The sequence below is a fragment of the Trifolium pratense genome, linkage group LG4 (assembly GCF_020283565.1).
Source record: "Trifolium pratense cultivar HEN17-A07 linkage group LG4, ARS_RC_1.1, whole genome shotgun sequence".
NCBI lineage: Eukaryota > Viridiplantae > Streptophyta > Magnoliopsida > Fabales > Fabaceae > Trifolium > Trifolium pratense.
Genome location: NC_060062.1, coordinates 9,981,942 through 10,006,302, shown reverse-complemented (window position 1 = coordinate 10,006,302; position 24,361 = coordinate 9,981,942). Strand labels below are relative to the sequence as shown.

General features: G+C 31.0%; 2 protein-coding genes and 1 long non-coding RNA gene across 3 annotated transcripts; 2 read left to right on the top strand and 1 right to left on the bottom strand.

Moving 5' to 3' along the window:
• Positions 1 to 797: 797 nt before the first annotated feature.
• Positions 798 to 3,781, bottom strand: LOC123923265. The gene is made up of 2 exons (XR_006814335.1): positions 2,873 to 3,781; positions 798 to 1,414 (listed from the first exon to the last, which is right to left on the bottom strand). It is a non-coding gene; the product is annotated as an uncharacterized LOC123923265 (long non-coding RNA).
• Positions 3,782 to 10,038: 6,257 nt separating this feature from the next.
• LOC123923540 (protein DETOXIFICATION 53) lies at positions 10,039 to 14,539 on the top strand. The gene is made up of 2 exons (XM_045976232.1): positions 10,039 to 10,375; positions 12,681 to 14,539. The coding sequence occupies exons 1-2, from the start codon at positions 10,178 to 10,180 to the stop codon at positions 14,082 to 14,084; spliced, it is 1,602 nt and encodes a 533-aa protein (XP_045832188.1). The 5' UTR covers positions 10,039 to 10,177; the 3' UTR covers positions 14,085 to 14,539.
• Positions 14,540 to 17,079: 2,540 nt separating this feature from the next.
• Positions 17,080 to 24,143, top strand: LOC123920802 (MACPF domain-containing protein CAD1-like). The gene is made up of 7 exons (XM_045973122.1): positions 17,080 to 17,945; positions 19,415 to 19,653; positions 20,194 to 20,389; positions 20,494 to 20,571; positions 22,134 to 22,317; positions 22,402 to 22,565; positions 22,751 to 24,143. The coding sequence occupies exons 1-7, from the start codon at positions 17,688 to 17,690 to the stop codon at positions 23,387 to 23,389; spliced, it is 1,758 nt and encodes a 585-aa protein (XP_045829078.1). The 5' UTR covers positions 17,080 to 17,687; the 3' UTR covers positions 23,390 to 24,143.
• Positions 24,144 to 24,361: the final 218 nt, after the last annotated feature.

Below are 24,361 nucleotides of genomic sequence, written 5' to 3'. Positions count from 1 at the left end.
AAATTAAAATAAGAATTTTTTTTCAACAACGCATAACAAAAATAACTAAAACAATTTAAAAAATAACTAAATAGTAATAATTAATAATTCAACATGAATTAAATTGTTTTCCATAATCTGTTACTAGTTAATTTGTTTCAATTTTCCCTGTCCAATATCAATATCTACGTCATTCTTCAACATAAATCTCAAAATAAAACAAAACATCAATAAAATTTCATCAACATTGTTAAAGTACTTGCAGACCAACCCATTTTAAAATTTCATCACTCATGAAGTTTAAACTTTTCATCTAAAGTCTAAAAAAAAAAGACAAAAACAATTTTAAAATACTTGCAGACCAACCCATCATACTGTTAAAGTACAAAAGTAACTATTGTTTTTATCGTCTTCATAGAGACTGATGCGATATCAATGTCTTTCAACAATTAATATAATTTCAAGTAAAGGTTTTCAAAGAAGTTTGATTACGAAAATTGCGAAAACATAAAAGTAGTAATGATGATTAATTTGACAGAGAGATTAAATTGCTGGGATTAGATTCCAATCACTCATTGATCATACATATTCCCTTAATCAGTTACATAAATTCTAGTCATCTATCAATATTATCACGTATTGCTCGTCGAACGTTTCCGTGTCTAGATAACGTCAAGATATCTATTGAATCTATTAACCTCCTATGTTTCGGATCGTCAATCAATACAATAGCATTAAGATTCGATATTCTAAGTGAATATTAAACCTAAATTTATGTCTAGAATTTAGAGTTCAATAGATATTATCCTAGTTCTTATATTCAAAAGGTATATGTCTATAACAATTCAAATCAAAGATTAAAATAACGAAAACAAAGATAACATCAATATTGAGAGACGACTAAAACCATATATAACACCATGATCAATAGAAACACATACTAATAAAGTACTAATTTACACCTAATCCCAACAAAAGAGAGATTAGCTATTCATTTTCATGATAGCTTTCCAAAAGATTAAGAAGAAAAGAGATGAACAAACATATCAATGATGATTTCTCAACTATTGTTGTGCTTTTGATGGAATTCTTGGATCTCTCCTGGACGAGTTTGAGTGGTCGGAATGGAATTCTTCTAAAAATTCTGCAACTGATGACTATTTATACTAATTCTAAAAACAGAGTCTCGCTTAGCAAGCTCCCTCTTGCTTAGTGAGCTAGCCTTTCTTCATTAGTGGGTTTGCTGACATGTGCTCTTCTAACCGCCTGATCTCGCTTTCACTTAGCTTTGAGCTTGCTTAGCGAGCTAGTTGAATTGAAAATCTTGATCTTTCTGACTTGTCTCGCTTTCACTTAGCTTTGAGCTCGCTTAGCAAGATAATTGACACTTGAAACCTTGAATTCTTGGTCAGGACCCATCTCTTGACTTATAAACCTTCAAAATTAGTTGGAATTTGATGAAATAAGCAAAAATTGATAATTTTACTAATAAAACAACTATTTACTGGAGAATTTGATATGAATTACTTGCAAAATAAGTTAATAAGCGCCTTAATTGAGTATGTAATTTTACCACTTTTTGGCATTTATCAACTGCCCTATTTTTTAAGCGAGTTAGGCGGAGCAGATCAACTTAAAGTATCGAGACTAAAACTTCAGCTTAGTCTGCAAATATTGCAGAACAAACAGGTCGGCCTGATGAGGTCAACCCGTTTTTCCACCATTATTAATCACAACCAAAGTAGTCAAAATAATTTAACAGTCATATATATATATATATATATGTAAGAATATTTTTTTTATAATGATGAGGGCCTAAGCCCAATCATATGTAAGAAATTTTATTTCTATAGATTTTAGTCTTCCTTTGATTTATTAAATATTAATTGGTTGAATATAATATATATCTTGATGGAACGTGAAATATTCATATTGGGAGGAAAATAATTACTTAGACACAATTACAAATTTGATGCGCGTAAAAAAAGTTAGACACAATTCCCTTGATTTATTAAATATTAATTGGTTGAATATGATATATATCTTGATGGAACATGAAATATCCATATAACCATTTAACTCTTTATGAAATGGTATGATTTGTGCGTAAAAAAAAGGCGCGTATCTCTACCAAAAAAAAAAAAAAAAAAAAAAAAAGGCGCGTACGATTTCATACTTTGTAACTATTCATTACATAATTTGTAAAACCATTGCAATCCTACAAGAAATGGTAAATCCCCTCCCCACTTTATCAATAAATGTGTATCTTGGGACATATGAATAATATTACTTTGTTTGAATAACTTTAAGATAACTCTAACAATATTAGTAACTCTTCTTCTAGGAGATGTCATCATATGTCTATCAATTGAAATTTGAGAAAGAAGGGGCAGAATCCTATCCAATAATTAATAAGAGATTTCTAAGATACATGAGCAATATTAAGAGTATGACTTCAAGAGATAAGTTTTTTCACTCATTCTTGATATATATTTATTGTGTTCTAACTTCATGCAACTAAATTCAGAGTTAATTGATCATGCCATAATAATACTCTAATTATAAATTTTCCCTATTGTCATGATATGACATAAATTATATTCTAATATTGTGACATTAATCATTTCATTTATTTTGTCCCCGTGAACTTAGTTTAGTTGTAGAGACGTCTCATTATATGTAGGAGAAAGAGTTCGAACCCGAACACTCCATATTCACCTTTAAGATGAAATATCTAGCCACTAGACTGCTTTAAAAAAAAAGTAAAAAGAATAGTTTCATTTATTTCTTACCTAGATCATATATTTGATTAGAGTGTTGGAATTTATAAATCATAGATACAAAAATTGTAGCATATCATTAATCAAATAAAATAGATCATGTCGACGCGTACCTTTCAGTATTGTAGAGACCATTGATGAGAGAACAAGGATGAGAGGCTTTGAGTGAGAGTTGATGCCCTCTTCCTCATGTGTACGTACAATGTATTCAGATCCAATGAGATGATCAGAATATAAAATCACCAATAAAGAGAGAGACCTCTCAACGAGCTAACCAAATGACTCAACCAATAACAAATCATTCTCAATTAGAGCCCAATACAATATTCACAAATATTTATATTTATTTAAATCAAGTGCAACAACAATTTAATAATTAATATAATTAATGACCCAATACAATGTAGAGTAGTTTCATTTATTTCTTACATCATATATATGGTTGATTACATCTTCTCACATAATTAAATTATAATACTCCTTGTGAGCTTAACTCAGTTGGTAGGGACATCGTAATGTATGTGCAGGAGCTGGGGTCGAATCCCAGACACTCCACTTATTTATCTTTAAAGTGAAATTTTTATACACTAGACTATTTGACTATAAAAAAATCATAAAATAAGAGAAAACGTACTGTTAGGACTTTGCATCCATCTCCTTTGGACACACTCTAAACTGTCACCACCCAAGACATTCATGGCCCTGCCTATGTTGAACACTAGTGCATCTATGCATTGTTTTACAACTAAATCGATGTATATTCCTTAAGGTGTTTTTTTATAAAAGATATTTAACCTTTTTAAATTTATTGAATAATTAATGTATGGTTTATATTATAGAATTAATTCATAAACATAAAACATCATCACTGCATAGAAATTAAAAGTGTAATAATAAAATGTATAATATTTTTAATAAATATTATGCATTATGTATATATGTATAACCCGAACAACAATAGGTCAATACACTAGTATTTATTGACTTTATTCTTTAAGTACCCACATTATAACTTACAAGAAAATTATACATTTAGAAATAACATAGAACTATTTTTCAACTCCACTGGCTTTGGCTGGCAGTCACACCGAAATATATGGCACTTCATGACATAACCAGCACGGCAAGCATGGGGATTGGGATCACAATGCAAAGTCTTATTATAGCAAAACAAATGACCTATGATATAAGATAGAAAAGAAATATTACTAAAAAAAAGATGAACTATTATGTATATGATAATGATAATTTGAAATAATTGTAAAAATGAATTTTACCTTCGCCGGTTACAAGAACAATTAGACAAAGAAAAATGATCAAAATCTGAACAAATTTGAGAATTTTAGTCATTTTTTTTCCTCTTACATATAATAAATACAAAATTAATTGATCATTTTATAAGTAAAAGACTATGAATTTTGAACTCTACTTTAATAGTTTTTAGTGCTTACTTACTTAGTTACATGAAGTCATTAATAATTTAAGAATTATTTTCAGTGTCTTTTACACACATCAATGTGTTGTGCATATATTTTTAGTTTTAACTCACTCGATTGATAGCTTAACTTTAGTAAAAATCTCAAAACAAACTTTTGATGATCATCAAAGGTCCATTTATTTTTCTAAAATTTTATTATAAGTGTTTATATTTCTCTTTTAGCCTTTCAAGTAAGACAAGGGAAAAAATTCAAAAGATAAATGATAGTGTTGGATGATGAAAAAAATAGTTGTAGATCGGCGGGCTTGGCCCCATGGGATGTGTAGGGTGTGCCACCGTACACATACCATAAAAAATTTAGGGCCTCAAATTTTTTATGTATGACTATTAAAAAATTTATAAATATATAAAAAATTGTAATAATTTTATTATTACTAGTAAATATATTTTTTCTCAGAAAAACAATAATTTAGATTTAATAACTACCTTTAATAGACATATTTTTTATTTTATGAGTAACTTTGCTGGTAATTGTAAAAATAAAAAAAGTAAAAAATTACTGCAACATCAAATCTAAACCAAAAACATTTTGCATTTAATTGCAAACATAAGTCTATATTTAAACACAAATTTTTCTCGTTTAACACAAATTCTTGAAAATCAGTAACATTACGATATTATTCTAACAAATTAAATTGTGATTAACATTTAAAGTAGTTGGAAAGTTTTTTTTTTTGAAGAAGCTAACCCACATAAATTGACACTTGGAGAAAATTGAACCGGAGATCTTGAAGAAGTTAAATTAGCCCATCAAAATTGGCACCAGAGAAAATCGTAGATAAATTAAAATTTTGAAGAGCAATTTTTTTTAAGCAAATGCGGTGCATATGATCAACCCTCTACAACACCCTAGATATATTATAATAAAAATAAAAGATGATACAAAAAACTAGGACTAAAACATGTATGCAAAATATAATCATTCAAAAATACACTTTAGTTTAATATTAGAAACTAAAACTTCGTGCATAATAATTATATAGAGCTCAAAACATGCTACATTTTTTTTATAGTGATGAAAAACAAAATTTTATAGTAATTTTTTAAAGACTAAAAACTTATTTAACTCATAATTAAAATATTTGGATGTTGTATGTGATTCTAATTTAAGAAAATGTTTAATATAAATAAATATTGTAGAATTATGAATTCATCACAAGAATATATTCCAGATAAAAATTAACGTCCTATGCTTCACAAGTAATTAATGACCACAAAGTAGGTGGATTGGTTCTTTTTTCTTTCTGTTTTTCTTAAATTTTGTGTGAGTGACCAAACTCTTATAACCACACTTGAGTTCTCATCTATTTCTTGTGTCTAATGCAACAACTAGCTAATGGTAACCTACTTCACCTATTCCCACTCTTCCTTTTAGTTCCTTTAAAATTTAATCCATTCCCTCTACATTATCCTTCTCTACTATTCTAAGTTTCCAAAACCCAATTTTCACTTTCATTTTCTCTCAACTTCATCTCCAAAATAATGGATAAAACAAAAAATCCTTTATTTCGTCAACCATTGAAATGAATCCTCAACAAAAGCCTCTAAATACTCTTCAACAGTGGCGAGTCTCGGACGACCTTGAATCAGAGGGTGCAAATGTTTTAGTCAGGAACATGTTTTACCTACTTTTGCCTCTAAATAACGGTGGCGAGTCTCACTTATCATGAGAAATATATCTCAAAATCCAAACCTCCAAAAAAAATCACTGAGAAAGTATCACCATCAAGAGAGAAACAAAGACCCTTAAAAGTGTCAAAAACCTCTGCTAAAGGGGCCTTGGATGACTCTCAAAATGATAGTTATCAACGGCCCACAATGTCCTGCACCCCCTCAAATTAATTGTATGCTAAAATTTTGCACTAGCACTTATGTCCTGAAAAATGCACCATCACTAACAAAGACCATAAAATTTTGCTTTGATCCATAATGTGGACGTAGATCTAACTCACCTAAAAATATCAAAAGGACAAACATTTGTTTAATCACAACTCTAAATAATAATTGTTTAAATACACACAAATAAAAAAAAATGCAAGAAAGAAAATATTTAAATAATACGTTTTTTATACAAGGTTGTAATTATACAAGTATTTCTCCATCAATAGAGTATTGGGTTGAAGATGCTCTTCTTTTCTTTTCTTTTTTTGAATAAATTGAGATGATACTCTTTGGTATCTTAGTACAAAGGTGGTTGCTTTACAATTCAACTAATGGTCCCAACAAAAATTGTAACATATGACTTGTGTATATTCCTCACGCATGCAAATTAACTAAAGTACGGCTAAGAAGCCATTCGTTGGAGAAAGTACACTTAAGATGACTTATTATATAGCATCTGGTGATTAAAGTAAACTAGTAAAAGGATTTTGTGGTCTCAGATTCTGAGTGATCAAATACTTAAAAAGAAGAATATTAGTACTCTTATAAGTATATACATAAAAAAGGAAAATTTTGGTCCTAGCTCTACTAGTGTGTTTTTTAACCACCTCTATTTTTGACTCGAGAATATAGATTTTAACAACCTATATATACCAACTTATTACTTCACCAAATGAGTCGAAATTAAAGTGAGCAATATAAGGTTTGTCTTTCTTACTAGATCCGATTTTACCAGGGGCGTCTCCGAGTTTTAGGAGGCTCTGTGCAAAATATAAAAGTGGCCCCTTAATAAAAAAAAATTAAAAAAATTATCGATTTAAAATGCATATAATATAAAAAAAAAACATTCTTGTAAACATATAAATTATCAATATTAAATCTTACATTAAATTAAATGGAACAAGAAATACAAAATAATTATCTTTGAATATAACGTCAAAAAGGAACATCATAATCTAAGATTAAATTTTATGCAAAGATTAAAATGGACTAGAACTATATTTACGAGTATAGATAACTAATATATTGATACTCATGATATTTATGAACATTAACAATATATAACTATTATTTTAGGGCCTAAAAATTAATCTATTAATATACATCTGATATTTTATAGGTATAAATAATATATAAGTAATATTATAGGACCTCAAAATTTTGAGTTGAGGCCCTCAAAATTTGGAGGCCCTATGCCGTCGCACACCTCGCACATGCATGCGAGCCTCCTCTGGATTTTACCAAACGTGAGTATATATATCATTTCATCGCAGAAAGAAATATTTAAGTCAATTTGAAAATATTTTTTGTCAAAAAAAAAAAAGTCAATTTTTTTTTTCTTGTTAAAAAAAAAAGTCAATTTGAAAATACATATTCTGAAAATACAAATTCTTTATGAGAAAATAAATACCATAAAATTAGGAAGGAAAAGACAAAAATTACTTCATTGGGAGGAAAATGTGCTCTCAGCAGCACCATTTTCATAAAAAAAAATTAAAAAATTATGGTATATATTCGTTTTTCATTCCTTAATTTTGTGTGTTTTTAACTTTTATTGAATTTTTACTTGTATTTATTTACTTTTCTTTTATAAATTTATGGTAAGTTTTTTATTTAGATTATGATATATTTTCTAAAATATAGGGGTTAAAATTTAAATTCAACCAAAATAGGATGACTAAAATTTCAGATTTTAACATTATGTTGTTAAAATCTAAAATTCATACAAAATCAGAGGAATAACATTTCATACCTTATATTAGAGCAATTATATATAAATTTAATTAAAATTGAAAGGTTAAAACTGCTTTTAAACTAATTTTATTATTTCGTCAAAAAAAAAAAACTAATTTTATTATATTTCCCACTAGATTTCCTAATAATTATGACAACAATCTAAAAGCTTCTTTACTAAATAATTGCTATAAGCTTTTACCACGTCATATTGAGTGTTCTTGTCTTTTGGTGTCAATTGTAACTACTGAATTTTTTAGTCTCTTGAAATTTTAAAGTAATTTTGATAATACATTAGTCATTATGATTCTTGGGAGGGTTGGAACACCCCTTGTGTTTCTTTCTTATTTGAAATTAATATATTTTGTTCTTTAAAAAAAAATGATCAATTAACTAATTATAATTAATACAATTTTATTTTATTTTTTTTCATATTTTTTAAATACCAGTAGGGATTAATGAAACATGTGGTTCACATCAAAGAAACCTAAACTTATAAGAAAAGGATAAACTCTAGTTCAAAACACAACGAACCAGGGATGGATCCAGAAATTTTGAGCAATGGGGGCAATATGTATAGTATACTATGGTCTAAATATAAGTAAAAATTAGTCAAATTTTTAAAGGAGAATGCTAACGTTGTCTGTCCTAAAGACACATGTTAGCAGAACTCAATATAAAAAATTAATCTTAAGAGATGTGCATTTAACTTTCTAAAAGTCAATTTTTTGTTTTTCTCAATGTAAAACTTCTACTTTTGTGTTCATTAACATGTGTCAATGCAAGACCTTTTTTTTTTAATACATCTGATTTAAATTTTAAACCAAATACATAAACTTTTGTTACTAATTTTTACTTATATTTGAGTTTGGAGAAAATAGAGCCTGTAAAATCAGTTATCCAAAAGTATCATTTCTCTCTCATTTATAAGAAAAAGAAGTGGGTGCCTACACAAGTTAATACGTAGCAGTGTATATAAAACTGAAGTTTTATGCCTTGAGTCCCTTCTCTTTATACTTGGTGTATATGTATATATGAGGTTCCTTAAAACATAGTGGGGGCGGGTGCCTACACAGGTCATTACGTAGGTCCGTCCCTGCAACGAACTAATGTTTGAATTTTGACTCGGATAATTTTTCACCTTTTATATTTACTCAACAATGTATCAAATAATGTGTCAAAAAAAACAATGTATCAAATATATGATAAGCTTCAATTGAAAATAACTTATAGAGAAAAAAGATACATGTGGTCCAAATCTCTAATAACTTATGCTTGCCTTTCTATCAATTATTATTTATTTACTAGCCATCTCCAATTATATATGAAGTTCTTGATGTGACTTGTATGAAAAAAGTTCTTGATGTGAGAATATAAACGTGCTTGTACCCATTATGGGTTACCCACTAGGTTAATTGTATTGTTCAATAATAATTCAACCAATAAAATGTACACGAGGGGATCCGGTTTACACATTAATTATGTACTTAAAGACATAGTTTAATGAATAATATGTCTTTGCTATCTGAGGCTGTGGCATCATTTCTTGATGTCTCTACCTATTATGTCAAAGTTATAAGTTATTCATTGAATGAAGTCCGGGAAACTTCATAATTTATAATCTCGAAATTATTGGAACATAAAGCACATACATTCATTATTTCTCTATTTATTTATTTTTTCATGTATAATTGAATTTAAATCTAACAAAACTCCATTTTGTTCTTGAAGTTATAGGATGATTAACTGGGTTGAATGGATCAGGTCACATTGATGGCCCATCAATGAATGGGGCAAATAGAAATTTTGAAAGATTTAATTTTGCTACCCTACTAATTCTGGGGCGCGTCCTACAAAATTATCAAAATACATTTTTCCGCTATTTAAGTAGTGGATTTTACATAGGGGGTGTTTTTACTTCAAAAATCTCATTTTTAAAAAATATTGTGAATCAAAAATAAAGAAAATTATGCATTTATGTTATTAAACTTTTTCTTTATGACATTTCACTGCCTACATGAAAACTCCTTAATTAGTTTAAGCATTCAATCATTTCAAAACCAAGTTGATAATTTTTTTTAATTTACTTTACATTTCATCACTTTTAAGACCTTTTAATTATTCTTTTTGCCTTTGCCCTTTTTGGGGGGAAGGATCAATGTTTTTTTGCCGTTGTTTCTTTGTATTCTTATAGTGATTTTTATAATGTTGATGACATGAAATATATCTATGAAATTGTTGTGTTGTATTGTACTTTTTAAGTTTTATTTTTTCTATCTTGTTTTACAAAAGGTTTGGGAGAAGCATGTGCAATGGTGCTGAATCTCGAGGAAATATAAATGGTGAGGTTGTGACATCAAAGGTTGAGAATTACCATGAAGAGAGAATGCAAAATATAGAAGCTGATGAAAGAGAATGTAACTCATGTGATAGAGGCTTGAATATTCTTCAACGTATACATCATCATCTAAATTCTCTTCTTCCTACCATTTCACTATCTGAGGTTGGTAATCCTCTCTCTCTTTTTTTTTTCTCTATGTGTGTGTCTTTTAGTTTTGTGAACTAGGCAAGTTTCTCTCATGAGGGGTTTAAAAGATGAATATATTGTTCCTCAAGTTATTGTTGTAAATTATCCTCATACTTTTATTAGTAATGATTAATATATGTTGAAAAATATTTATGACTATTTATTTTAGTTGAGTTTCTCTTCAATCACAACCATATTTTTTCTATTTACAAAGAATTCTCAAATTTTGAGATTACTTAAGAAATTCGAGTCCAGTTTCACGTGAGCCAAAATAATGTTGAAAAAATATGATAGTTATAAAAAAAAAACAAATATAGTATAATATGAATAAATTGTCGTTGATGATAATAGTATTCACGTAAAAATTATTGTAGACATCAAAATATAATAACAAAAATGATTTTCGTTTATTGTAGAAAAACAATGTCATTTGGTAAAAGAAAAAGAACAATTTTATCAATCACTTTTTCCGCATATAGTGTATGAATTTCACCGCAAAATTTCTTGAATAAAAAACATAAAAAATTATTCAAAAGGTTTAACAGAGTTTCTATAACGTACACTTCATAAAATTAAGATAATTTATTTTAAATTGTGAATCTTTTAAAAAGTGTTTAAAAATTCATGCCTAACAAAGTTGTGTTCAGGGTTTTAAATTGCGGTTGCGGTCATGGATGTGGTTATTGCGAATGTGGTCATTGCGGTTTCTACAAAGCGCAATGCGGTTATTGCGGCGTGAAATTATTTTGAAATTTCACAAACTATTTAAAATGAAACTACTATATAACTACACTATTTATCCACCATTACATAGTCTTAGTTTATTCCATAAATAATAATTTGAATGTACTCAAAATACACAGTTGAGAGATTGTTAAAAGTAAGATTTTTCATTAGATTTGATGGAAATTAGAATTTGAAGTTCATAAATTTTATTTTTTGGTGAGAAAATTTGTAAGAGCATCGCCGAAAATATCTGATGCGACTTATTATGCGGTTACACATGAATTAAGATCACACCACAATCTGGATTAATTGTTGCACACAAAAATACCTTAAAAATTCAAATCACAAATGGCAGACATATGCTCATGAATGAATCTGAGTTCAGTTTTCCAGCTTCATTGTTGTAATAGCTGAGTCAGCAGTGTACTATTCCATATTATTAATACTAGTATAGTATTATTGTCACATTACTATTATAATTTATAATTATAATATTCTGCGCGTGCGTGTGTTAACGTTCATCATAATAAACCTTATGTCTTGTCCTTCATATTGTTAGTTCACAATTCATGAATATTTTATTTTTTTGTCTTATAAATTATGAGTTATGACTATGATTATGGTGTTCATACCATTCCTTCAAAAGCTTCCATCGTTTCTTTAATATATAAAATTTTAGATTGAAATGATTCTTGTTTTATATGTCCCCCATTTTTTCCCCCAATAAATTTATGATTACATAGAATCACCTAGTCTTAAAAAGTATGCAGAACTATGTCTCTTAGCTTTTTTAATTGTCTAGGCTGTTAATCTATCATGGAACTTTTCATTAATCATCATTTTTTATTTCATTTACACTTATTGTGTCTCTTTCTTTCAGTTAACACATAAGGTTAATAATTCTATATGAACAATATAAAAATATTTACACATGCATCTAATCATATTATATCATGTTGATAATATATTTAGTGATGTGTCCTATAAAGATAGTTCAGTTGATAGCTAATAGAGAATATTATTTGGATAGTCGGAGTTTAAACTCTAAATTTTTCACATCTTCACTTATAGTGTGAGTCTAGCCACTAGTGTTATTGGACTCAAAAAAAATAGAGGTTTTTTAATGGTATTCTTATAGTGACACAATAGTGAGATATGATTGAATAGGTATGTTTTTTAGAATTGGATTCTCTCCGGTTATTTATGTGCAGTTCTCTCTTCTTTTCTTAATCCACAAAGTAAAAAAAGCAGCACAGAAGAGAGAGAAAAACAGATGAATAAAGGTTGAGATGACAGCATGAAAAAATGGACAAGAGAAAATTCAAATCTGTGTTCTTTTACTCATGTAAAAAAACGCAGTTCGTGCTGCCATCATTGGTGAAGAGAGAATCCAAGTAGAAAAAATAAAAATAAAAATCTACTTTTTATTCATGATATATGAAATAGTCAGATTTTGCTTGTGAGTTTTCATTAGAGAGTAGAGTATTCGATTAGCAAAAAAAAAATCAACTTTTTGTTCATAATACATGAAATAACAATGCAATTTTTCATGCAGGTGAAAGAAGAGTTGCAATCGCTTGCAAAGATTGCGTGTCCAATAACAATGACAAGCCTAATGATGTATTCACGATCAGCTATCTCAATGCTTTTTCTTGGTCGTCAAGGAAGAGCAGAGTTAGCTGGTGGTTGCCTAGCACTAGGTTTCGCCAACATAACCGCAAATTCAGTTCTCAAAGGCCTAACAATGGGAATGGATCCAATTTGTTGTCAAGCATATGGAGCTAAAAGATGGTCAGTTCTAAACCAAACATTTTTCAGAACAGTTTGTCTCCTCTTACTAGTTACAATCCCAATTTCACTTTTATGGCTAAACATGGAACCACTCCTTCATTTACTAGGTCAAGACCCTAGTGTCACAAAAGTTGCACAAATTTACATGCTCTACTCAATTCCTGAATTATTAGCTCAATCTTTTCTCAATCCATTAAGAACTTTCTTAAGAACTCAAGGCTTAACAACACCAGTTACTATGGCTGCATCAATGGGAGCACTATTGCACCTACCAATAAATTATTTCCTAGCTATACATTTAAAATTAGGTGTAAAGGGTATTGCATTAGCCACTGGAATGAATTCCATAAACATAACATTGGGCATGTTGGTTTATGTTGTTTTCTCAAAGAAATCACTTAAGCCATGGCAAGGTGTTACAATATTTAACTCACTTTTTCATGGTTGGAGACCATTGCTAAGTCTTGCAATCCCTAGTTGTCTTTCTATTTGTTTAGAATGGTGGTGGTATGAGATAATGCTCTTTCTTTGTGGTTTATTAAGTAACCCTCAAACTTCGGTTTCAACGATGGGAATACTTATTCAAACACTTGGTTTTCTTTACGTGTTCCCATTTTCACTGAGTGCGTCTTTGACAACAAGAATCGGTCATTCATTAGGGTCAGGACAAGCCTCACGTGCACAAGGAACTGCTATAATTGGAATTTTGATAGCATTTTTACTTGGAACTTCGGCTTGTATTGGATTGCTTTTAGTGAGAAAAGATTGGGGGAAATTATTTACCGATGAGGTACAAATTATTGATATGATAAGAAAAGTACTTCCGATTTTAGGGTTATGTGAAATTAGCAATTGGGCACAAACGGTATCATGTGGGATTTTAGCTGGAACTGCACGTCCTTACGTTGGTGCTAGAATAAATTTGTGCGCGTTTTATTTGATTGGGTTACCGATTTCGACCTTTGCTACATTTGTGTACAACTTTGAATTGGTAGGTTTGTGGTATGGAATGTTGGCAGCACAAGTCTCTTGTGTTTGTATGATGGTGTATACTTTGATTCAAACTGATTGGGGACAACAAACTAGAAGAGCATTGGAGTTATCTCAGAAATCAGCGGAGCAAGAAAGTGTCATTGATGAGGAAAGTGTGTTGCTCGATTCTCTTTAAGTGAATGTTTGGTTTCACAGTTGAAAAAGCAAGCTCGCATTTATACTATTATAAGCAACAACTTTTTGCTTCCGCGGTTCCAAACACGCTATAAGGCTAATATAGTATTAGCAATGCTTTATTTATTTTTTTTTCGTTCGAATTACACTTTATTATTGGGTGAATTTCATATGCTAACTTCTTATTTTTTTTAAAAAAAAAAAAAAAACTAAATCTACTTTATTTAGTGAAAGCTCATGAAATTTCTCCTATGATAAAGTGTTGAATTTGAAGAATTTGCTTTTAACGTTGATCTCAAATTTAGTCAATGAGATTTTCAAATTTTTTGTGTGTAGTGATGGTAGTCATTGTAAGCGTAAGTCTCTTACTTTTTGAGTAATTTTATTCATTGTTCATTCATTGTAATGAGAAATGCAATTTACTAACTTGCTGGTGATTTATTATTTTTCATCATGCATATTCACCATTGTCCATTATGCATGTGCATAAAATAAGGTAAGTTACTTTGTGAACAATAGGGGTGTGCATGGTCGGATAATTTGATAAACCAAACCATATCCAAACCGAAACCATTTAATTGGATTTGGATTCATAACCATAACCATATTTTATTATAAACCGGTTATAAAACTGGTTATAAATTTGGTTATGGATATATAACCAGTTATTTTAACCAAACCAAATTTAAAAGTGGTCATTTTTTAAATCCAATTTTTAACCGGTTATTTTTAAATCTGATAAAAAAAATCAGTTATTTCATTTTTAAAACGGGTTTTAAGACAATTTAAAAAAAATCTAAATTTAGTAAAACTTGCGTAAAAAAAATAGTAAAGAAATCAGAATTTTATACATAGAATAAATTCCTATATTTTATTTGGATAATGTAATTGAATTTTCTTTATTTAATTTTATTTATTTTAATAAAATCGACCATAAACCCAAAAATTGATCGAAAAAATGAAAAAATCGGCGGAAAAACCTAAAATCGGCTGAAAAATCTAAAATCGACCAAAAGCCCTAAAATCGACTATAAACTCTAAAATCGGCTGAAAACCCAAAAAATTAATCGAAAACCCAAAAATTGACCCTAAACCCAAAAAATCGGCCGAAAAACCTAAAATCGGCAAAAAACCCAAAAATCGACTATAAACCCTAAAATCGACCGAAAAACGAAAAATTGACCGAAAAATGAAAAAATCGACTATAAACCCTAATATCGGCCGAAAAATGGGTTTATAGTCGATTTTAGGTTTTTCGGCCGATTTTGAGGTTTATAGCCAATTTCAGGATTTTGGGTCGATTTTAGGTTTTCGGCCGAGTTTTTTGGGTTTAGGGACGATTTTAGATTCTTCGGCCGATTTTTTGGATGTTGGCCGATTTTGGGTTTTCGGTCGATTTTTGGTTTTTCGGCCGATTTTTTGGGTTTTCGGCCGATTTTAGGGTTTATAGTCGATTTTTGGAATTTTGGCCGATTTTAGGTTTTTCTGCCGATTTTTTGGGTTGCCGTCCGATTTTAGGGTTTATAGTCGATTTTTTGGATTTTGGCCGATTTTAGGTTTTCGGCCGATTTTTTGGGTTTTTGGTCGATTTTTGGTTTTTCGGCCGATTTTTTGGGTTTTCGGCCGATTTTAGGGTTTATAGTCGATTTTTGGAATTTTGACCGATTTTAGGTTTTTTCTGCCGATTTTTCGGGTTGCCGGCCAATTTTAGGGTTTATAGTCGATTTTTTGGATTTTGGCCGATTTTAGGTTTTCGGTCGATTTTTGGTTTTTCGGCCGATTTTTTGGGTTTTCATCCGATTTTAGGGATTAAAGTCAATTTTTGGAATTTTGGCCGATTTTAAGTTTTTCGGCAATTTTTTTGGATTTTTGGCCGATTTTAGGGTTTATAGTCGATTTTTGGGCTTTTGGCCAATTTTAGGTTTTTTCTGCCGATTTTAAGGGTTGCCGGCCGATTTTATGTTTTTATAGGATAATTAACGTAAAAAAATAGTCAAAAGGTTCATATAAAAAAATGAAGAAATGCGCAAAAAGTCTAATCCAATGGATTTGGACATGGATATGGGCATTTAATTAAAAAACCGGATTTACATAATGGATACCCAACCATTTTTAGAATGGTCTGGTTAATATCTGTTTCCAAATAACTGGTTAATATCTTTATCAAACATTCATATTCATTATTCATTTGTTTCCTTTCTCTTTGAATTTTCATATACTCTATAATCTAAGTCCTTAGTGTTGCGAACTTGTTCCTTTGGTATAGATTTTTGTTTGCGAGTTTGAAGGGGAATGAAGGAGAGTTTTGAAAGAAATAAAAGGAATGAAGTAAATAGAAAGATAAGAAGATTTTGAGAGGAAAGAGTTTTGGAGAATTCATTTTTATTTGTAATACAAAATCTCTCTAATTTTGAGGAACACAAAAAATTTGAATAAGAGGAGAGAGTTTATATGAATCCTTTAAAATTAATCTATGTTGAAGTAATATTTTTAAAATTAAAAATATATTAATAAAAAGAATAATTTATCATTTCTTACAAAAAATTCTCTAAAAAAAATATGAACGATTTTTGTATTGTTTCTTTTATATTTCTTTTTCCAAAACCCTCAGCTCCCTCAGAACTCATAAACAAAGTTTTGGATGATGTGACTCTTATTACCACAACATAAGCATGTAAACAAGACCGGAGCTAGCCCAACATATTTGGACACTCTTTAAACACCTTTAATAATAAAGTTTTCTAAAAATTTTATGCATACAGGAGTACAATAAATGATTTTCTAACATAGAGTTAATGATTTTCTTAAAAGGAATAGTTAAAGAGGAGTACAATAAAAGGTAAAAATTGAAAAAATTAAGGAAAATAAAATTGAGAGAATTCATTCTATTACGGGACATTCATTAGTCCGACTCTTTAAATAATTAGTTAATAGTTAATTTCATATAAAAAATATCTCAACTCAACAAATGTTTCGGTTGCTTTATTTTTGGAGTTGGACACATAACCAAGAATGAAGGGTCAAGATACGTTAGGCAAATCAACACGCAAACGTTTTTAGATGAAAAGTAAACTAAAAGTCTGAAACTGAAGTCAATGCCTCTCTTTAGACTAACAAACAAAACAATTCATCAACTAGCAAACACACGAAGTCTCCCATGGTAGAAATTCCAACACTATTGTCCAATGTACGATAATGTCAAGGTAGACAAAAAAGAAACAAAGATTTAGTTTTTTCCAGAGAGAAAAAGAAAACACTGAAAGCCAAAACAAAAAAAACCTGATTTTGGATAATAACCTTAATTTCTCCGAGATCCATTTCACCTTCAATAAATTGACTCACACCAAAACCAAAATGGGTTGTCCTCAAAAGTCATGATTTTTTTTATCTGGGTCAACTTTGTTCAATGAATCATACTCAATAATGGTTAAAATTGTGTATTTTTCTATGGTTTTGTGGAGTTTATTCATCTGGGTCATGCTAATTTCCATTGATTGATGAGATAATTTGGTTTTCAGTTTTATTTAGAATCTGGGTTTTTTTTATTGCATAAAGGTTGAGTTTTTTGAAGAGGGTTAAAGAAAAGTGAATTTTTTTATGAGCTATGGAGGAGCATGTAGCAGCTTTGCATACTGCTACTAACGCTTTGCAAGCATTAGGAAGGGGTTTTGATGTTAATTTTGATACTAGGTTACTTTATTGTAAAGGGGTTTCAGGTTCTAGGGTAGTTGAGATTGATGAACAGTATCAAAGGGATTTGTTTTTGTATGATGATGTTGTTGTAACTAATGTTTCAAGGGATATTAGAAGCTGTCATGAATCTATGGGGCGTCAGAGTTCTGGAGTTTGCAGTTTTCAAGAGGTAAAATTGAGGATTGAAATTTTTGTTTTTCTTTGTTTTGTGAAAAAATGTTGCATGTTGATTTGGTGAATGTTGTTTTTTATAAATGTTTTTAGCAATTTTGTTGATTAATTGTGTTTAGTGTTTGTATTAGTGTAGAGGGTTGGTTGGTCTCTTTTTGTTTGGTGAATTTGAGTTTGGTTTTGGATTGCCATTCATTGTGAAGAAAAATTGTCCTGGTGTGGAATGGTTGTTAACAATGGATCTGTTTATGCCCCCAAATTGATATTCTTAAGGATGATTTTGTATAATGTGTTTTGTATAAGGTAATTGAGAGAGGGTCTAGCTTAAGCTAGATATAGCCTTTGCAATTTTGAGTGGTTATGTTGCGAACCTTTATATGGCAAAATGCGGGGAATTGTGGCTGTTGCGGTTGAAATGATTCCATCATGGACAAGGAGACTTCAAAATCCTTTATATTGTGGCCGTGATTGCGGAACACAATTTAAAACCATGACTGCGATGATTCTCTTGTTTGCTAGAAATTTTCAAATCATATACACTAATGATGATACTTACTTCTTATGCTGTACTCAGTCTTTGTAAATTGCTTTCATAGTTTGCAGGATGGTTCCTTGATATTTTGTATGCATCAAGGTTTTTTAGGCTACCAAAGCATAATAATTTCAGTTTTTCTTGTACTATAGAACTAGAGTCATGTTTTTATTTTTGGCCAAATTTATCCAGGGGTCCTTTAAGTTTTGCGTTTGTAACAGTTAGGTCCTTTAAGTTTTTTAGATAACAGTTAAGTCCTTTAAGTTTTTTAAGTAACAAGTAGGTCCTTTACTTTTCTAACATGTTGCACTGTTACCCTTCTAGTTAACATTTGTTACCTTGTTGCATTGTGGCCGTTAACCTTGACTTCCACCATGGTGGATATTTTGATGAAAAAGCCACATATGTTGGAGAAGATCAATTGAAAGGGTAACGGTGCAACAAGTTTTTGTAACGGAGGATAACTGAAAGGGTAATGGTGCAACAAGTTAGAAACTTAAAGGACCTATTTGTTACCTAAAAAACTTAACGGACCTAACTGTTACAAACGTAAAACTTAAAGGACCTAACTGTTACAAACGTAAAACTTAAAGGACCCTCGGATGTATTTGGCCTTTACGTTTTTACGGCCTAGTTTGGTAAGCTTCCAGAATATAGAGTTTTTCAATTGAGTTTAATATTCTGAAAATGTTGTGATGTAGGAACTCATTTAAACTCATAATCATTGTAGGATAATTTGAATTTTATTTGGGCTTAAGTTGTTCTTGAAAAGTTTATCTAATTTGGTTCAAAATTGTAGCTTTAGTGAAGAAAATAGTTTTAAAACTAAAGACCGTAGCTATGATTCGTCAAATAATCATGAAAATCAGATGCTGTAACCTTTTTTCTTCATGTTTTCTTTAATCTATGATTGTTCATTTGTCACTTGATTTCAGATGGTTGATTATTTTAATCATAAGGCAAATATATCAGGGAGATTTCCTCTTGGGAGCTTCAACTCGGCATTTAGCTTTACTGGCTCAAAAGATGTTGATGCTGCAGCTACAAAAACCTTGTCTTCAGATGGGTTTTACATTCCCCTTGCAAAGGTTCGGCTTCAAAAATCGAACTTAATGTTGGGAGAAAATGTCAAAAGGGCTATCCCGGTCAATTGGGATCCACCATCTTTGGCGAGGTATTTATGTTTATACAAGTTATCAACATGCCCTGTTTGGATAAACAAGCCCGTTTGGATTAGCTTATTTTTTAGCTTATGCAAATAAATAAGGTTTTATGTTAATTCATAAGTTCTCGCTAGTAAAAATTGTATCTTCATAAGCTATTATTTCATAAAATACTTTAACAAACTTATAAATAATACATAAAAGCTTTTTTATTTGTATAAGTTGTTTTGCATGAGCTCAAAAATAAGTCAATCCAAACGGGCCCTTAAACACTTATCTAAATGCTTATATGTAAGATATTTCTATAACAAAAGGTAAAATAAAGTTAAACTATTTTCTTATAAGCTATAAGTTGATTTTTTAAGCTATTCTGGAGAGCTTATGGAAATAAGCTGAAAACAACTTACGGATGCATAATAAGCTGTTTCCGTAAGCTCTTCCAAACAGTCTCGCAAGTGCTTATACTAGTAGATGAGATCAAATAAGTCAATCCAAACATGCCCAAAATGCTATCTTCAGATGGTCACTGACTTTTACTTACATTTTGACAGCTTCATTGAAAATTTTGGGACGCATGTCATTACATCGATAACTATCGGTGGTAAAGATGTTATTTACGTCAAGCAACACAATACTTCACCTTTGTCAAAGTTGGAGATAAAAAACTACATTCAAGATATTGGAAATCAGAGGTTTTCTGACATCAATAGCCACACAAGTTCAGGTCAAACAAAATCCAAGGATAAGGCTAGTTCATCGAAATTCCAGATATTCTTATATACATTTATATCATTCAAGTTCAATATAGTTTGGAATATAACACTTGGTTATATTAATTTTATAATTTGTAGGGTGTTGAACCATTTTCATTCAATAGTCAAGGGATTTACCCTCAACCAACAACAGCAACATATCCTACCGGGAAAGAAGTACGTAATATATGTTGTGCCATTTTATTTATAATATATTTTTTTCAATGGCATCTGAAATCGTCTAATTTTGAAATATTACATTCTTGGTATATAGTCTTATGATAATCAATTATTTATGTATGGCAATATACAAGGTCCAATGTTATTTTATGCAGCATTCGTGATTTACCTTAGAGAACCTCATTTCCAATTTTCCCATCCCTTTTCAAATTCATAGACCTTAATGTATAAAACAATCGAGGCTATTGTCAAAAAAACAATAGAGGCTAGTTAATAGCTAATAGGCCGGTCCTAGGTCCCTTGGTCTTGATCGTACTTTTGGAAGTCTCAAAAATTGAAATGCGAGTATCTATAAGGGAGAGATAGGCAGGCATCGTCCTAGTCCCGCACTTCAATGCCTCAGTAAGGAGATATTTTGTTGATAGGATATAATTTCACCACCAACAGTATGTAGTCTTGCAGAGCATAAAGAGATAGTAAGAGTGAAAAAAAGATTGATTTGATCGTATAAGTGAAAAAAAGATTGATTTGATCGTATAAGTGAAAAAAAGATTGATTTGATCGTATAAGTGAAAAAAAGATTGATTTGATCGTATAAGAAAATAAATACTATAATTAGAAAGGTATCTCCCAACAGCCAGAGGAGAATTTCTCGTTACTGATCTCGAAAGACTGCAGGATAGGAAATTTAGTCAAGAATGATATAGAAAACTGGATTGGATGAGCTAATATGAATTGCTTCCTTCGACTGAGATTCAGGACATCCCTCTATTATTTCTGCTCTCTCTCTCTCTCTCTCTCTCTCTCTCTCTCACTCTCTCTCTCTCTCTCCTAGCAATCCTCCCTTACTCACATGTTTCCTTCTCATTTCATATATACTCATGCAGAGAGGATCTGAAAAACTATAAAATGTGGGGTTGGAAAAATATATTCATTAATATATACTTTCCCCTCCTTCTGTAAACTTGCATAATGACCCTAATCATGATCATTTCATTTGATGAATTTAAAACTAAAATCTTACAATCCTTATTTACTTTGGTGCATACAGAAATGTTAAAACTAATAGTAATACACCGATGAACAATGATCAATTGTCACCATTTTAGCACATACAAGTTACAATGTCACAGAACTATTTCTTCATCAAATTCTCTTTTTCTTTTATAACATAAATGGAAAATCTGTTGCTGGTTTTGTTACAGCTTTTACTTTTTTATATTCAATTGGAATTTAGTCCTATATAAGTCTGCTAGTTGGTTTTTCTTGCTCTTTTCACTTCCCGTTTCTTTGACATTTTGGAATGTAAGTGCATGATAACGTGCTGATAAGGATCTATGCATCAGCATGCAGCTGTACAGTGTATAATTCATACCAAAATGTTGATTTACTCGTGAAAAATTCATGCTTATTGTTGAGCGTATGCTTACATGTTCATGGTCATTGATTGTTAGTATGCTGGCTGGTCTGTTAGATGTATCCATCTATTCTATCTTCTGAAGAAAAAAAAATAAAGTTTTTCTTTCTCTTAACGCCGCTGAATACTTATCATTGTTCAGGATGTCACAGTAATTTTTAGAAGAAGAGGAGGGGATGATTTGGAACAAAACCACAGTGTATGGTTACAAACTGTCAAGTCTTCTCCAGATATCATAGAGATGACTTTCAGTCCTATAACAGATCTCCTTGACGAAATACCTGCTAAGGAGCATTTGACGCGTGCCATTGGTCTTTATCTTGAATGTAAGCTGACTTAATACTTTATGTTACTACCTCTTTCCCTAAATGTATGACCTTGTTGACTAAACCACTGAATTTTGTGCTCAGATAAACCTCCAATTGAAGAACTTAGATACTTCCTAGAGTTTCAGATTCCTCGTGTTTGGGCTCCTTTACACGACAGGATTGCCGGTCAACAAAGGAAAGAACCTGTTTGTCCATCTTTGCAATTCAGCATAATGGGCCAAAAACTTTATGTCAGTCAAGAACAGGTAAATGATCTTTTGTGGCATTTTCCTTTGTTTTGAAACTTTTTATCTCGCAACGATGTTTCACCCTACTAGCGCGCGCACACACACAATATACACAATGAAACGAGTTAAATTTCTAAATTCAAATGAAAGGTGACACATATAATAAATTTTAGCTGAAGTGTGATGGTTCTCATTGAATGCAGATTACAGTTGGACGTAGACCAGTAACTGGCATCCGTCTTTGTCTCGAAGGAAGCAAGCAGAATCGGCTGAGTGTTCATCTTCAACACTTGGTATCTCTTCCAAAGATCCTTCAGCCATATTGGGACAGCCATGTAGCTATTGGTGCTCCCAAGTGGCAGGGACCCGAGGAACAAGATAGCCGGTGGTTTGAGCCGGTTAAGTGGAAGAATTTTTCTCATGTCAGCACTGCGCCCATTGAGAATCCCGAAACCTTCATAGGAGACTTCTCTGGTGTCTACATAGTCACTGGAGCACAGCTTGGAGTATGGGATTTCGGATCACGGAATGTACTTTACATGAAGCTCTTGTATTCAAGGTTACCCGGTTGCACGATCCGAAGATCACTTTGGGATCACATACCAAACAAATCACCAAAATCTACTACGGCTGGCAACACATCGAACGCAGACAACACAACGAACCTCAGTTTGAAAGAAAACAACACCACAACAAACAAGTTAGTGAAGTATGTTGACTTGTCGGAAATGAGCAAAGGACCTGAAGATCCTCCTGGTCATTGGTTAGTTACCGGCGGAAAACTTGGCGTTGAAAAAGGGAAAATCATTTTGAGATTGAAATATTCGTTGCTTAATTACTGAGTTCACCGACATGTTATCAAATGCTGAATTGTGTTATATAGTATAAGCAATGTTTTAGGTGAGTATAGTTTAGTTTTCCCTTGTGGTTAATGTGAAAACCATTTTGCAGTGTGATGAACCGAGTTGTATAGGAAACTTATACTGTTTAGTTGGGAGTTCTTCTTTTCGCGCCCCCGAGCTTCTCATGCGTAGCCTGAGTTGCCAATTTTATCCCCCTCGTGTAAGTTAGGTAGTGAGTATTGAAGGGTGCAAAATCTGAAAAAATTAAAAAACACAGTTTGCTATTTAAGTAGCGAACTGAGTTCGCCCTTTAACTAGCGAATCTTATAAAAATATTTCCATAGGGGGTATGAAGGGTGAGGACAAAAATATTAGATTTTATAAGGTTTGCTACTTTAGCAGCAAACTGTATTTTTCCAGAATTTGTGTCCCGAGTTCGCTACTCAAGTAGCGAGCCATGTTTTTTCAGATTTTCGCCCCCTTTAGCACACACTACTTAAGTAGTGAGGGGGGTATTTTTGGAATTTTTGTGGGCGCGATAAAAGTCAGGGAGCACAAAAAGTTCTCTTGGTTGTTATTACTTGATCCATATTTGTGGTAGCAAATGCTGTTTCCATTGCTGCCGCTCATATAGTGATGTTGATATCTCATAGGTGTTACTTAGAACCATTTTACAACTATGCCAAGTAAAAGTAATGTTTATATTCTTATAGTATTGAGTATTATTGACAATAAAAAATGACAATGTTCTTTATTTCCTCTTTCTTTCGCAACAAAACAGGAGACCAAAATATGTTACTGAAATCTTTGGGAGGTTTTCAACTTTTTATTAACCATTTGTGCATTATTTTTTCTTTGGTGCCAGTCTCGAACCAAGTACCACAAAGTTGTAGAAAATTCATACAACCAAGTGACCACTCAATAATTTGGAAGTTGTGTATTATTTATAAATACAAAATTGTTATCGCTGTT

Excerpts from the sequence above, each read along its gene's own strand:
- LOC123920802 (XM_045973122.1), top strand. The coding sequence starts at position 17,688 with ATGGAGGAGCATGTAGCAGCTTTGCATACTGCTACTAACGCTTTGCAA. Across the intron at positions 19,654-20,193 it reads GATCCACCATCTTTGGCGAG|CTTCATTGAAAATTTTGGGA; the intron begins GTATTTATGTTT and ends ACATTTTGACAG. Across the intron at positions 20,390-20,493 it reads AAACAAAATCCAAGGATAAG|GGTGTTGAACCATTTTCATT; the intron begins GCTAGTTCATCG and ends TATAATTTGTAG.
- LOC123923540 (XM_045976232.1), top strand. The coding sequence starts at position 10,178 with ATGTGCAATGGTGCTGAATCTCGAGGAAATATAAATGGTGAGGTTGTG. Across the intron at positions 10,376-12,680 it reads CTACCATTTCACTATCTGAG|GTGAAAGAAGAGTTGCAATC; the intron begins GTTGGTAATCCT and ends TTTTTCATGCAG.